The sequence below is a fragment of the Artibeus jamaicensis genome, unplaced genomic scaffold (assembly GCF_021234435.1).
Source record: "Artibeus jamaicensis isolate MK-2021 breed Jamaican fruit bat unplaced genomic scaffold, CSHL_Jam_final contig_3201, whole genome shotgun sequence".
In the NCBI taxonomy this organism is placed as follows: domain Eukaryota; kingdom Metazoa; phylum Chordata; class Mammalia; order Chiroptera; family Phyllostomidae; genus Artibeus; species Artibeus jamaicensis.
Window position 1 is genome coordinate 64,192 of NW_026521754.1, and position 12,240 is coordinate 76,431.

General features: G+C 41.4%; 1 protein-coding gene across 1 annotated transcript; it reads right to left on the bottom strand.

Annotated features, from left to right (window-relative positions):
• Positions 1–6,029: 6,029 nt before the first annotated feature.
• On the bottom strand, positions 6,030–11,674 carry B2M (beta-2-microglobulin). Its single transcript, XM_037152019.2, has 4 exons — positions 11,534–11,674; positions 7,960–8,235; positions 7,384–7,411; positions 6,030–6,359 (listed from the first exon to the last, which is right to left on the bottom strand). The coding sequence occupies exons 1-3, from the start codon at positions 11,598–11,600 to the stop codon at positions 7,398–7,400; spliced, it is 357 nt and encodes a 118-aa protein (XP_037007914.2). The 5' UTR covers positions 11,601–11,674; the 3' UTR covers positions 6,030–6,359; positions 7,384–7,397.
• Positions 11,675–12,240: the final 566 nt, after the last annotated feature.

The window sequence follows — 12,240 nt, forward strand, 5'->3', positions numbered from 1 at the left end:
GAATAATTATACCATTTTATGGATATAGTGATGAAGAGTGAAGCCAGGAATATTAATTTTTCTATTCCTTTTTGGGAATTAGGATTCAAATTCAGGTCTGAGTTCAATAGCATTAACACTTCAATGCTAGCTCCTTAGAAACTTTGAATGTTTAATGGAAGTTTGGGATGGCATGTGTTGTAGGCTTAGCAGAGGATGTTAACAGGAAACTCACAGTAGCAGACAGATGCCCCACCCCGACTCTATGAGCCCATCCCCAGCTTTTTCATATTTTGCTGCCAACTACTAGCACCTGCACATTATCCCTAGTCCTGCAGATTACTTTTGGACACTGAAGTAAGCTGGAAGTACCCAGGAGTTTTATGGTGCACGCCACTTCGCGCTGCTGGACAGCCTGTAGCCTCAGACAGGAAAACCCAGCTCCTTTGCTTTGGGGCAGAACAAACTCTGATATTTGTTCTTTGTTCTAGAGTTCCCATGGGAATAGGCTAAGTGTGAGACTACTTCTGAAATCTCACCCTCACAGCTTCTACCCATTTCCTACTCTTTACCTCCTACTCCCTTACTGGTTTCTCCTGAGAGCCCTTTCTCAGTAAGTGACTTGCATCCAGACCCTTGGCTAAAGGTCTGCTTTTGTAAGAACTAGACCTAAGACATTCACTGACTCTCCCAGTAATGAAAATGGCATGCACACTTGAAGTCAGCTGCAGCTACCAGTACATAGAAAACCACTTCAAATAGCACCATGGTTTTGTGTGCCAGAAAGAGTCCTCTCTGTGTTTTTCTAAGTGGAAACAGAAAAGAGGAAGTGGCCCATGGGGGAGGGGAAGCCTGTGGCATCACTCTGTCCTGCAGGTGGGTCTGTATGCTCTAGAGACATAAATATTTTTTCATTTTCATAGACTCTGTAATTATTTATGTTGTGGAAGACCAAAGAAGACAAATAACTGCATCCAACTAATGAGAGGAAATGTATAGAATTTAGTGCATAGTAAGTGCTTGTCCTCATGTTGTAGCTCTCCAAAGTATCAGAATAATTTTTAATCCATAAAGTTTCCAGTCAAGGTAGTCACAGATACTTTATTTATTTTAAGATATCTAGGATCCCAATGTTAGTCTTAATTTTTTTCCCTAAAAGCCCAGAGTCCATGGAGAGATAGGCTTATTTTTGCCCCTAAAATCTCAAAGGCTATATCACAAATCAAATGTTTCTTTTATTAAAGAAAGACCTTGAGTTTTACCTCGAGAATTTACAACATATAAAACGTAGGTAAAAAGCAACAGCCCACAAGATTGGGAGAGTGGTTGTTGACAAAAACTAGAAAAAACATTTGCCAGTACTTTATATTGTTGCTATTTCTGCCATGTTTTCATTAGAAATGGTGAAAAAATGATATATAAAATTATTTTTAAATATTTAAAATAAACATGATGATAACAATAACAGTTTTACACATAGAATAAATAAAAATCTGAGAAGCTAAACACACCCAAATGAACATAAGTGATCATCTCTGGGTGATGGGATTACCAAATTTTCCTTTCTGCCTAAACTTCCTATTTTAAACAATAGTGAACATAAAAGTTATAATACTTCAAATCATAGAAGTATGCAGAATAATATTGTTAAATGTCTGCTTTTATCTTTCTCTGCCATCGTAGCCCCTGTGCCAAAGTAAACATTATTAAAAGGTTGTTGTGTATATGTTTCTGAACTTTTTCCTGTGGGTTTATCTGCTAAGAGAGATTAGGGGTGGGGACTAAAAAGGCTAATAGTTTGTTCAGAAGTAGCACCTCAGTTTAGAGTGCCAGAGATAGGAAAACGCTAATGCTCTGAAGGGTGGATGAGCAGGATGTCTGCCACTGCTGCCAAAAGTTGATTGCCATTCTTGAGGAATATTATACACAGACCACTAAGTTATAATCACAGTCTCATCTCTTGATGTTTTCCTTGGAGGTCCTTAGGACAACAGAGCAGTTTCAAGTTAAAACTGCTGAATTCTAACTCACATTTCTGGGTTGTTGTTGTTTGACTTTCCCTTCCAGATGCAGTTTTTCCCCTTTACTTTGGTGAACTGATTTAAGCCATCACTCCCCCCCCCCCCTTATAGCTTTTCCTCACTGTCACTTCCTTTGGTCATTTAAATATGGGGTCCTCTCAGGCTATCCTTAAAAGTCTAGAACCTGCATCAAAACATATGCTGTCAAAATGCCAGGAATCAGCACCAGGAGGGCCCAACATGCTTGTGGGGAGCAGAGGAAGTGCTCCCCACAAGCAAGCAGCACTGTTTGCTTCTTGCAAGCTGTGCTGCTTGCCCTGACTGAAAGCAGGGCAAGAGCTGAGCAAGTAGCACTGTTTCCTCTTAGACTCCTCCCCCACACACAGGGCCACGATGTGGCCGAGTGGGTTGCCCCACCCTGGTGAATACCTAAGGCTCTCCCCCTGACTACATAATAGGCAGCAGAGAAAAAAAACCGTGGCCCAAATGAAAGAACTGATCAAAACCACAGAAAAAGAACTCCTCAAGTGAAGAGAATACAGCCAACTTATAAGATGCAGAATTCAAAACACTGGTAATCAGGATGCTCACAGAAATGATTTAGTATAGGCACAGAATAGAGGCAGAAGTGAAGGCTATGCAAAGAAAAATATACAGGGAACCAACAGTGAAGAGAAGGATACTGGGACTCATATCAATGATTTGGAGCAGAAGGAAGAAATAAACATTTAAGCAGAACAGAATGAATAAACAAGAATTCAAAAAAATTAGGAGAAGCTTAGGAACATCTGGGACAACTTTAAATGTTCCAACATCTGAATCACAGGGGTGCCAGAAGCAGAAGAGGAAGAGCAAGAAATTGAAACTTATTTGAAAAAATAATGAAGGAAAACTTCCCTAATGTGGCAAAGGAAATAGACTTCCAAGAAGTCCAGGAAGCTCAGAGAGTCCTTAAGAAGTTGGACCCAAGGAGGAACACACCAAGACACATCATAATTAAATTACCCAAGATTAAAGATAAGGAGATGGTTATCTACAAAGGAATTCCCATGAGACTATCAGCTGATTTTTCAAAAGAAACCTTACAGGCAAGAAGGAGCTGAAAAGAAGTACTCAAAGTCATGAAAGTCAAGGACCTATATTCAAGATTACTCTATCCAGTAAAGCTATCATTTAGAATGGAATGGCAGATAAAGTGCTTCCCAAATAAGGTTATGTTAAAAGAGTTCATCATATGAAGCCCTTATTATATGAAATGTTAAAGGGACTTATCTAAGAAAAAGAAGATCAAAACTATGAACAATAAAATGACAACAAACTCACAACTGTCAACAACTGAACCTAAACAAAAACAAACTAAGCAAGCAACTAGAACAGGAACAGAATCACAGAAACGAAGATCACGTGGAGAGTTATCAGTAGGGCGGGGTAGTGGGGAGAATGAGGGAAAAGGTACAGGGAATAAGAAGCATAATTGGTAGGTACAAAATAGACAGGGGGAGGTTAAGAATAGTACATGAAATGGAGAAGCCAAAGAACTTACATGTTTGACCCATGGATGTGAACTAAGTGGGGAGAATGCTGGTGGGAGGGGGGCAGGGTGGAGGGGTATAAAGAGGAGAAAAAATGGGACAATCGTAATAGCATAATTAATGAAAATACTTTTAAAATATTGTGAAAAATTATGTCCATACAAAAACATGCACATGATATTTGTATCCGCTTTATTCATAATTGCCAACATTTGGAACCAGTATGCTCTTTGTTAAGTGAATGGATAAATAGCCCGTGGTACATCCAGACAATGGGATGTTATTTAATGCTAAAAAGAAATGTGCTATTAAATCATGAAAAGACACAAATGAATCATGAATACATATTACTAAGTAAAAGACGCCAACCCAAAAAGGCTACATACTATATGAGTCCAGTTATGACATTCTGGATAAGGCAAAACAATGATGGTAACAAGATCAGGGGTTGCCACAAGTTGTCGGGGGTGGGGAGCAGCTAGGAGGAATGACCATTGGGAGCACGAAGGTTGTTTAGGGCAGTGAAATACACTATAATATCATAATGATGGGCACATGTAATTTATACATTTGTCCAAACCCATGGAACACACAACACACCAAGAATGAAATATAATGTAAAGTATGACTTTCGTGATAATGATGTGCCATCAGTTGTAACAAATGTGCCACTCTGGTTGGGGATGTTGATAATGGGGGAGACTGTGACAGGTAGGAGTAAGGAATGTATGGGAAATCTCTTCATCTCCCTCTAAATTTTGCTGTGAACCTAAAACTGCTTTAAAGGCATAAGGTCTTAATTAAAAAATAATAATGATAATACTGTTGTCTGGCTGTGCTCCCTACTTAGAGACTGTGATTTAGCACTCTGGATTGGAGCTGAGAGCTGGAGTTTTTAAATAGGCTAACTTTGAGAGCTACTATTTGTTAGTAAGTTCCACGGGTGATTAAATGTGAATCCAGGATAAAGAGTTATTGATACAAAGAGATCTGATTAAGACAACTCAGATCAGTGGGGAGAAGCAGGGAAGGGCTGTAGGAGGAGTTTGCTAGGGCAACTGTGGGCAGTCTAGGATGGGACTGGCTGAGAAGCTGAATGCCTCTAGAGCCTTTGGAAATAAAAAGAGGGCTGGCTCTCTGGCTCCTGAGCTGGTTTTCTCAGGCTTTCTCTCAGGCTTTTCTTCCTCGAGGATGCCTGGATAATTGTGCTGCAGCTCCCCAAATTTTCCCATTGTCGGTATTTTGGATGGGAAGGAATTCCAGGCGCAGCCAAGGATCAGGCTGGCCTGGCGGAGGGTGGCAGGTTTATTCTTTGGGTGTTCTAGAGGGAACAAGCTCTGAGGCAGAAGCCTGCTATTCTCCCAAAATTCTGTAGTTTTTGTCTATTATGTTTTTTAGTTTATAAACTAACCCTATAGAAACAAAATAAAAACTAACAGTGAAAAATAGAACTCAGGTGGTAGAGTTTAACTTTAATTGGTATGCTTACGTGATTAAAGCTGTGACTTGATAGGTTTAAGTAACTGCTTTCGAATAAAGACTCCTTTCCTTTATCACCAAACCTTTGCCTCTGGAATTTTTGCTTAGAGGGCAGCGGTGGGCAGCAGAACCCCAAGTACTGTTCTGTAACATTACTGATCTAAGTCACCCCTCAATCTTCTCAGCCTAGTTACTCTGAATCTTTTCCCCCAGGTATCTTGGTTCTACTGTTCAGAATTATCCACACCTGTCATACCTCTATACGTCTCATAATTTTGCCCCCCTGACTGAAAACTCCAGGCCCCACTCGCTAGTAGGGAGAACCACTACCCACCAAGTCTCAGCTCAAGCACATGGCTTTCCTAACACCTACCTGAAGGGTTTTTTTTGTTCCCTGAACACGTTTTCCTATCCCCTAGTTCTTTGGGCTTACCTGTGCTATACTCTTTATCAGGATCATTTTAATCATTTGACTTTATGTTTGAATTTATGTCAGTTTACTCCACTAAACTGAGCAATTCGAGGGCAATGTTATGTTTTACTCGTCTTGTCAATATTTAACATTAGCTAACTGAATCTCTTGGTCAAATAAACAAATGCCCAAAATGGGTCATCGTGTACAAACTATGCCTTGAAATTAAAAAAATCTAGTGTTTTTCATTCACAGTTTACCACTTGCTAAAATATAAAATTTTCTAGATACTCCTGTTTTCTATTTGAGTCTGTACATTCCTCATATTTTGACCCAGGGAACAGATCTCTGGCTAAAAGATGGAAGGAAGCCTAGTCTTCCAGCAGACTCCTGTGTCAGCCTGACTAACTCTCTTAACTTCTCTTGGATCCTGTTCTTTATCTGCAAAATGCAGGTGGCTGAGGCCCCTTCCACTGCGAATATACCTGGTATATACACCAGGAGTTTACACTCTTCTTCAAGTCTTCAAGTGACACTTGAAGACTGTTTCCCTGTTTGAAAACAAAAGGGTAAGAGAGGGAGAGATACATAAAAAAACAGAACACATCAAGTTTTACCATTGTTTTAATTGATGAAGAAAAAAATTATCAAAATACAGGCAACACAGATTGAGGGAAACATGAATTTTATAAAAATTTTTTCATAAGGCCAATGTTGAATTCCCTCCTTTCCTCTCCATCTGAAAGCTGTCAAGGACCCCCTGATCAAATAGGTCAACCCAGGAGACAGAGACCCTAAAGTAAATGTGTAAAGATTGTATTTGTATTAACATAGTATTTTTTTTAACTTGTGTGCATAAAACATAATAACATAAAAGCATTAAAAAGAAAAAAAGCAATATGAAATTAGTTCAATCCACAAGAAGAATCTTCCAACCTGAAAAAAAAGTAAAGTTTTGTTAGTAAATATACTTGTATTATTTGAACTACAGGTCGCACCACCTAACTTGTCTAACTTTTGCTATGTACATCACCATTTGTAAAAGAAGTAGCTGTAGACAATTTCCCAGACCCATTAGAAAGAGCATTTCCTATTAGTTTATCCCATTGATTCTCCTACAACCTAAGAGAAAAGACTGCTGGTATTAGAGTTCAGATTCTAGCTCTACTATTTTAGTTACTAAGTGACTCTGGGCAAGTCACCCAGCTTCTCTGATGCTCTCTTGAATTAATTTCCATGCCCCAAAATATCACAGGAGATCTGAATAGGTTTTCGGTACCTAAGGCACCCTGTGGAGATTTCATTAAAAAGCTGGATTTTCTACCTCTGGATTCCATCCAAACATGCAAAGAAGTCCAATTCCTCCCTCTTTCATGCTGCTAGAGCTCCTTATAGATACATCTATTTTAGTATATTTATATTGCATTATAAAAATGTTTCTATTTCCTCTATTGGGCAGGGAGCCTCTAGAAGGCAAACGCAGTGCCCATGCACTAAGGCTTCATGAGATATTGAAGGAATGGAACGTCTTCAGAACCATGTCCCTCCTCTCTTCTGACTGAATAATATAGCAACTGCTATGCAACAGAAAAGAATGGTTCATTTTTGAAGGCCCAGAGATGCACCATGTGGAAATGTCAGAAGAAAAAGCAAGCCCTTGCAGGTGGAATGGGTAACCTGCTGCCTCTGTCCTGTCACACCACACCAGCACCTCCTTTGACTTCCTTCAGAGGGCCAGGGATGCTGGCAGAGCCACAGCTGGGGCCACGCACCTTCCTCATGCCACCCTTGATACAGGAAAGGGAATGTGACCATGTAGGAATTTTCTCTGCCTGCTGAAATGCTACCCTGATTAATGTTCTCCATATACTGAGGGTTATCATATTAGAGCTGCCTAGAAATAGTTCCCAGGATAATGAAACAACAATAAAAAAGCATTTTCTTAAACTTAGAAACTTACCTCCCCGATGATGCTTAGTTATACTGATCTATGAAAAAGAAGATGGGGAAAGAAAAAGGAAAACGGTAAGTTTTAATTTTAAAATACTATATATTAACAAATGTCTAGCAGAATAGCCTGCTGTCCTTGACCATGAACACTTTGTTTAGAACTACTAGTACTACCCAAACCTGCTTACTAGCCTCAGATCTCAATCCAGGCAGAGTGCTGGAGGAGTCCAGATTGCAGGGTGCTCGGAGAGCAAGACTTGCAAAGGCCTGTGCCTCCCTGAGAAGCATGTTGGTCCTACGTATCTGTGAGGCTGTCAGGAAAGCCTAGGGAAGGCAGTAGCTAAGAAATATTAGGAATGAGTGTGTATTTGTGCAAGCGCTATTGCTGCTCCTTGCTTTTGTCACAGGAAAACTACCATTTCCCAGGCCATGCTGTGCAGAGGTCTCTCAGAGGGTGCCACCTATCAGAGCTTCAATAACATTTCCTGACAATCCCAGTATGCATATTAAAAAAAAAAATCAAAGCAGCTTTGTTCTGTGGCTAGATACAATGGCCAGCCACTAAAAAGAGAACTTGAAAACTTACCCCACTTAACTATCTTGGGTTGATTCAGGGTAACGTGTTTCACAACGCAGGTGTACACATCTTCGGCACTGGGAGTGAAATTTGCATGCGCCAGAAGATAGAAAGACCAGTCCTTGCTGAAAGACAGGTCTGACTTCTCTGTTTTCATCTCCTTTCCGTTCTTGAACAAGTCAATTTCAATCTGGGGTGGATGGAACCCAGATACATAGCAGTTAAGGAAATTTGGCTTTCCATTCTCCACTGGATGCCTCGAGTAAACTTGAATCTTCGGAGCACCTGAGAAACATCAGGGAAAGACAAATGAAAATGCAAAGTATTTCACATGGGGCTACTTTGGTTTAAAGCTAGGCCAGGCACCAACTATTTAAATTTGATCATCCATTTCTTCTGATTCCATTTTCACTTTTCCAAAAGGCTACCTTATAATTCCCCTACAGATGCACTTTTGGCTTTTTCTACCAGATTACTAGTAGTAGCTTCTGTCATTGGAGATTGTGCCAAATCTTCAAGAACCTCTCTGTGGAGGCTTTCAAGAACTTCTGATGTCTTCTCAGCACCCATAGAGCTGTATACTTGAAACATGTATGGCTTTGTGAACCAATGTCAACCCAATACATTCAACTTTTTAAAAAGTCTACATGATTTAGTCCTAACCTACTTTTCAAACTTCATTTTTCACTTCACACACCCTCCCATTGTAGCCACATCAAAAAACTCATGTTATCATACCCTGTTTCAGCCCCTTCAATTTTTTTCTTATGTTTACACCTTTCCTTTTGGTTCCTGCTCCTGCCTAAATCAACACCCATCTGATTCATCAATATTTATCAAATGTCTGGTAAAGTGCCTAGCACACAGCAGTTGCTCCATAATTGGCAGTCGTTATTATTACCTACTTGTGTCAGGTTACTAAGAGAGTCAACACAAGGTATGTTCCTACAAAACACAAACTCTTCATCTAGCTCAGAGTTTATATACCAAACCCCTATCTGATTTTGTACCTGATTTCATGAGCTCCGAAATTTAAATGGCAAATAGCTTAAATGAGTGGCTTGGGCTGGATCAGAACAAAAGGAAAGGGTGAGGACTGAGGCAAATGGGAGAGAACATACTTTCCTTTATGACCAAACAGAGTAATGCATGAAAATGGGATTTGCATTTTAATCAGCACCCTAAAATTATTCCTATAACTAGCCATGTTCGGAATACATTGCATAATGCTACAGAACAGTGGCTTCCAAAAGGGGATGCATGACTAGACTTCATGCATCCTAGGGGCTTCAGAAAGAAAATATAAACTTTATTTCTACATTTTTCACCCAAAACATAGAGAAATTTTATTGCTACTAAATATACAGGCTAACACTAATATACACATATAATTCAATTTAAAATACATGCACATTCAAGGTACAGGATTACTACAGGGCTGTTCCTCCAGTTCCAGAAGGTGGTGGGGAAGAGGAAGAGTACCAGGCTACTCTGACCATACACGTCTGCCTAGAAACACTCTATCACCAAAGGAAAGGTCACCAGGAAAGGAAATATTGAAAGTCCACAAGAACTGGACTGGGGGGATCCCAATGCAACCCTGATTTTATTTTTTTCATAAAGTTAAAAGTGAAGATAAATCAGAATGCACTTCATATTTGAGCTTCTGATAATCAGAATATAATAAATGCCACAGGAGTCAGAGCAAGGTTCATCTGGCCTGGAATTCTTATTCTGAGGGAACCAGGTAGGGTTTTGCGAAAACATCACGAAAATCTCTTCTAAGAAGAGGACCAATATCAGCCAGGACCGAATTTGAATCTGGACTCATCCACTTATTGACTCTGTGACTTTGGTAGAATTACTTTAGCTTCCAAAGTTTACCTGAAAAATTAATTTATGCCCGCAATGAATCAAACATAACCCATACATGCGATAGGGCAGACAACTGACCCCCAGAGGAAATCACCTATTTCCTGTGGTTCTTCCAGAAATGATCTATGCAGGGCATGTATTAGTCTGGACATTTTCAAATTAAGATTTTTTTATGTCAGCTTGTTGTTTTTCAAAAGGCTTCTATAGTCAGCAGCAAATAATAATAATGATGACAGATATTATGCTTTATTTTGTAAATAAATTATAAATTAAATACCTTTTTGTCGTGATCAAAAGACCATGCTTCACAGAGGGGGAAGCATGGTCTTTTGTGAGGGGGAAATGAAAGAGTCAGCTATATCACAGGGTATTTGGAACATGCTCAATGTCCCTGGTGTCCTCAGCAGACAGCCTGGGTAATCACTTTGATTACTTATTCACTGGTTTTACAACCTTTCTGACCAATTAGCCTTGGCTTTCTCAAAACTGAAAGTAGAGTAGAGGCTCCACTCATCTTGGAAAGTACCAGGCAAGGAGCCAAAAAGGAAGCCCTCTGTGGAAAAAAAAAAAAAAAAAAAAAAAAAAGCAAGAGGGGCCTGTGGCTGTCCATTGTGTTCCTGACAATCTCACACCCAAAGGAGGCAGTTCTGAAAAACATGCAGATTACATACAGCCCAAAGGCTAACACCCCAGCATAATGCTCTGGTCAGGAGCCATTGTCTGCCATATATTCCCTGTGTGATCAAGGTACTTAAAATCTTGGTGCCTCAGTTTCCTCATCTGTGAGATACTGATAACCTTCATGTTTACATTGTAGTTGCATTCAGGGGTGTCCAACAGGAAATCGTAAATTTACTTAAAACATTATGAAATTCTTCTGTTTTCATTACTGTTTGTGTATTTAATGTGTGGCCCAAAACAACTCTTCCTCTTCCAGTGTGGCCCAGGGACGCCAAAAGTTTGGACTCAAAAAGGATGTGCTTTTTTTTTTTTTTCCCCTTTAAGCACACAGCGTCCCTGGCACGCTGTGAGTTATCAAAAACAGGCAGTTTTATTGATTATTAAAGCGACATGTAATGGGAACAAGTGAATTAATGATGTGAAAGCGCTCTGTAACACCTCAAAGCATTCTACACACGTTGCGTGCTGATCCCCCGCCAAAGTTTGATCCCATATTTAAGTGAAAATACGAAGGGTTAGGTGAGCCTGGTGGGCGCGAGGAGGAAGCCCGAAGCCCTGCGGTTCCCAGCAGAGCTGCAGTGAACTGACTTACCACGGCAGTGACTTCCCCAAAGCCCAAATGTCTGTCTCCACCCAGTCACAGTCCCTAGCTACGCGCTTTTGGAACCCGCCTATCCCCTTTCCCCTCCAGCTGCGTCCAGGGAGCGAGAGATCCCGTGAAGGAGTGGAAAAGAACCCCCCCCCCCACCCCGGTCTCTCTGGAACTTATCAACACCCCAAAACTTTGCACCGATTCAGCCAGGGCGTGGCAGCGGTCTCCCCCGTGCCCGGCTCTCGGGGAAAGAAGAAAAAAGTTTGCGTCCTCGGCTCTCACCCACACTGCTCCCCCATCCTCCAACCCAGCCCGGGGCTAAGTACCCTGGTCAGGGAAAGAGAACTTGGGGAACCCGGGACTTACAGAGTTGAGAGTTGAGGGGGACCGGGAGAGGAAGGGTGAGCGGAGAAATGGGGAGGAGGGGACACTCACGTTGGAGGGCGTCCAGGCCAGATAGAGAGAGCAGTCCGAGCAGGACCAAGGCCACGGGGAGAGCCATCTCCAATAGAGCAACGCCGGACGAGTGAGGAACGGAGCTCCAGTCTGCGCCTCCAACTGCGCCTTCCGAGCCTGCGTCTCAGCTTATATTACACGAGTGCACCGCCAATCAGAACCCTGCCCGTCACCAGTCTCCTAGCTGGCTGTGCTGAACCAGGTTAGAAAAGGACATTTCCATTTCAGTTTCATTTTCCTGTAAGGCCTCGTGATGCTTAAGGCATGGGTTGGGCGGGGTGGGTTCGTTATTTATAAATGGGCGCCCTCTGATCTCGGTTGCGTTCCCAAGCTTGGGATCACCCATCCCAGAACTTCAGCCTGGACTCACCTTTGTCCAGCGCCCTCGATTTCCGAACCAGCCCCCAGAGATAGCTGAGTCATTTGCTTACCGTGCCTGAACCAGCTAGGAACCTGGAACCTATGATTTTCATTTGAAAAAATGGAAGCCCAGAAAGATTAAGTGTCTGGACAAAGGATGAAGGGTGCCAGGCAGAACAGGAACCTATAATAAATCATTACAACCCAGAATACACTGTAGGTTTCTGGATTTGCGGGGCAAGAAACCTACAAAGGTTTCTTGAGTGAGCTGTCCAGGAACCTCGAGGATTCCTGAGGACAGCTCGGAGAACTAAGTGAAGTGAAGG

What these genes read in the sequence shown, in the direction of transcription:
- B2M (XM_037152019.2), bottom strand. Translation starts at nt 11,600, where the DNA reads ATGGCTCTCCCCGTGGCCTTGGTCCTGCTCGGACTGCTCTCTCTATCT. An exon ending in TGGCCTGGACGCCCTCCAAC is followed by an intron (nt 8,236 to 11,533) that starts GTGAGTGTCCCC and finishes GATGTTTCTCAG; the next exon opens with GTGCTCCGAAGATTCAAGTT.